Below are 3338 nucleotides of genomic sequence, written 5' to 3'. Positions count from 1 at the left end.
AATCCCTGTTCATTTTTCAGCAATGGTCAACCGGAAGAGATCGAAGTCCCGACGTATGGGAAATTAGCTCTTAGCATCAGTTGAAATTGAAATTCTACAGCAGCTCACGAACTTTTCAAACATAGACGAAATATTTAGGTAGCTCCTGTTTCAACCTTTCCGTCCCAGCAGTAAGTGATTACGGTCGGAATTCAGGGGAAACAGCGCCGAGACCCCGAGGCCTTCACGAGCAAAAATGTCCGGACATCGGGAGGGCACCCCTCCGGATTCCCGAAGTAAGGTAGTGCACAAAGTAAGTTGTGGAGAGGAGACTCGACGCCACTTAAATCGGTGAGACGGGTAGACGAAGAATCGCCCGTCTCAAGGAACACAAAAGAGAGAGACGCTGCCAATTCGACACGCGCCACAAGGGCGAATCCCAGCTTGTCGGTAATTGCTGCCATCTGGACGACGGACTCCACGGCGTGCAATGTCAACCGCGTCCCCCTACCGGACGTATACGGGGATAATTTGGATGGGTAGACCGGTTGGCCCTCTCCATCGCGGCCAGTGTGTTAAGCCTTAGTAAACGTTTTGAAATACATTTGAACTGAACCAACGCACATGCCAAGTTCTTTGCATGTGTGCGGATACGCCTGGACAGTGCTGTATGTATGACACGATGAGCGAAACAGCTACTTGCTTTGTAACCTATACAACTTCAACTAAGAAGATCATAGTAGAAGATATGCGCAAGGAGAGCGATGTTCACCACGCGCTTCTAGCGTCACCGTTCAAGGACCTCGTGAACGAGGGGCTGCTCATTCAGGCAAGTTACTATATTTCATATCCTGTCTCTGAAAACTTCGTTTAACGGTCAGCAGTTTGCTTATGCTTAGTTTTGAGTTTTGTTCGCGCTTTTCTCAGAAACCCACCAAAGGGGCCATAGCCAAGTTATGTCAAAATGACTGCTGGGTCTGTCGATCGGTCGTACGTTGAATCGAGAGCGTACTTAAAGTCCTAATCACCCGCAAAAAAAAAAAAAAAAAAAAAAAATGGTAGAGGTCTATGCCACGCACGCTCTGCTTCCACCAACTGACGAAGTAACATTGCTAATATTTAGAATTATGCATGATAAACATAGTAATTGTTTCCTTAAGTTTGCCTTCCTCTGCGTTTATTAATAAAACAGGCAAGAAATATTTTTAGTTAACATTTTTCCCAATTTTGTCTAATTAAATAATCTTATAGAGGCGTTAATTAAACTTGGTCAGTTATGAATTGCCAACTATTTTGCAATTAACGTGCGATTTGATTATATCAACACAGTAGTAGAAAGTAAAGAAGTCAGCAACGCGATACGAAACTTTACATCCGGCGATCGCGTCCCGTTTTGCCGAACGACTTCGTCCTGCTTTGGAACCAAAATTATTAGGTTCAGATAACAAGATATCCGGCTATTCAATTCTGACTTAAAGTGAGGTAGGGTAGACTCGTTCAAAATAAAGCAGCGCAGTTTTATGGGTTTACTATTTAACTTCAAAATCTCTACAGTTTCACTATTATGCCCAGAGACGTCGTCCATAAGGTTTTTCTTTTTTCATTCATGCATTCATTAATTTATTAATTTTATTTTCGACTGTTTGTTCAAATACAGGCGCTAAGGGCGTGAACAAATGACTGACAGTTGATGGTTTGACGAGGCCAACGTCATTTTATGGCAAACGGTAAACAAAAGCAAAACGCGAAAGAGCTCTTTCTAAGTACAGCTTTACCGAAGCTTATATTTCCCTTTGCGCATGTTGAACACGTTACCGCAGCCAAACAATGCTAAAAAAGTTTAAAATTTCAGATAAGCTAATGTACAACGTGTATTCAAAGTGTTTAAAATTAAATTTTACAGATTAAAAAAAGTTTAGGACAGAAACTGAAAATAGGTTTTGAAATCTAGCTAGGTTATACTCCTTGGCGGACACTATGTGCAAGTTTAACCGTAACTGTTAATTTTCTAATTAACAAAAAATAATAACACATTTATGAATTAGTGTAATTAAGGTATAAGTTTATATTGGGAACTTGAAGCCGGCCTGTGTTCCGATATATCCATCTTTTAATTTAGCACTCAATCCTCCTAACTCAATCCCGCAGTGCACGCTTACGAAACCGCGAATATCAGCGCAAGAGCTGTCGTTTTGCACGACATTCCTCATGACAACGGAGCGGAGCTGGTAACAGCTGCGAGCGAGGGCAAAACTTATCAGTTCCGCCGCGTTGTGATACGGAATGTGCACGTAACGACGACGTCACAGCGGAGAAGGCTTTTGCGCTGATCTGCGGGGTTTTGTATGAGAATACGAGAGGTAGGTGAGAAATTCATTAAACGATTTAAAACAATTTTGAAGAAACATGACCGCGACATGACGCGATGGAGACAGAGGGGCAAGTAAAGGGCAAGGCGGACTAGATCTTGAACACATAGTAATAAAAAAAAAAACTGTTGCTAATTGCTAGCTACTTTTATTTTAGAACCAGTGTATGAAACCAAAGTTTAATCTGAAATTGTGTAAAAACCTGATGTCGCCCTATGAAGGATTTGTTTAAAACATATTGCATAAGCGCAGTACAAGGCTAGGGAGCGGAAGCACACCCTAGTATAGTTATGACTTTGATGTGCAAGCTTCCGTTTGCTAATCGTATACTTCAAATAGCCTGCAGCACGTAGTTCTTAAATGTTCAGAAGTGCTGGAAAGATAGTAGTGACTTATTTTGTGAAATGCTTATAACCGCGTTTTATTGTTTCAGGTCAAAGATAAGGATCTAGGTTTGTTCGTCGACGCGGAGGGAAGTGTCGAGCCAAACGACATTTGGAACCTGGCTTTGAACCCACTTGTCGGTGAAGGCCAGAGGAGCCAACACAAATCAACTGTTGAAAATGACCTCCTACAACCTCAAATAAACGCTTTTGTAATTTTTTATATATGTTGTCATAATAAAGATTTCAACCATAATTACCTATTTTGTGCATCTTCCTTTCAGCGATGCAAATACCGAGAGCATTAACTGGTGCCTTGGAACGCACCCCTTCTTTACTAAGAAATCTTGTAGCAGAGCCAGCTTCAAAGAAATGTGAGCTGTTGTTTGGGGCATTTGCTTCCCATAAAGGCTTCCCCCAAAAAGTTTCATCTGACCCCCCGTTTTGTAATGCTAGCATCAACAAACACCGAAAAAAAGCGAAGTCATTGAACTCTCCGGTACTTGAAAATGGTGCCAAGGAACCCCTTATGGGACGAGAGTCCTCTGAATCTCAGGGGGTTGCAAAGGGTGCTTGTGAGCACCGTTGTACGAGCGTGTCTATTAAG

At 42.0% G+C, this 3338-nt stretch overlaps 1 protein-coding gene across 1 annotated transcript; it reads left to right on the top strand.

The window, feature by feature from the left end:
* Positions 1-290: 290 nt before the first annotated feature.
* LOC120849951 lies at positions 291-3039 on the top strand. Its single transcript, XM_042294240.1, has 3 exons — positions 291-808; positions 2782-2943; positions 3016-3039. Exons 1-3 carry the CDS (start codon positions 620-622, stop codon positions 3037-3039), a joined length of 375 nt encoding a protein of 124 aa, XP_042150174.1. The 5' UTR covers positions 291-619.
* Positions 3040-3338: the final 299 nt, after the last annotated feature.

Source organism: Ixodes scapularis, unplaced genomic scaffold (assembly GCF_016920785.2).
Source record: "Ixodes scapularis isolate PalLabHiFi unplaced genomic scaffold, ASM1692078v2 PGA_scaffold5__190_contigs__length_132052651, whole genome shotgun sequence".
Classification (NCBI taxonomy): Eukaryota; Metazoa; Arthropoda; class Arachnida; order Ixodida; family Ixodidae; genus Ixodes; species Ixodes scapularis.
The sequence above is the reverse complement of the archived record's forward strand: the minus strand, read 5'-3'. Positions and strand labels throughout refer to the sequence as shown.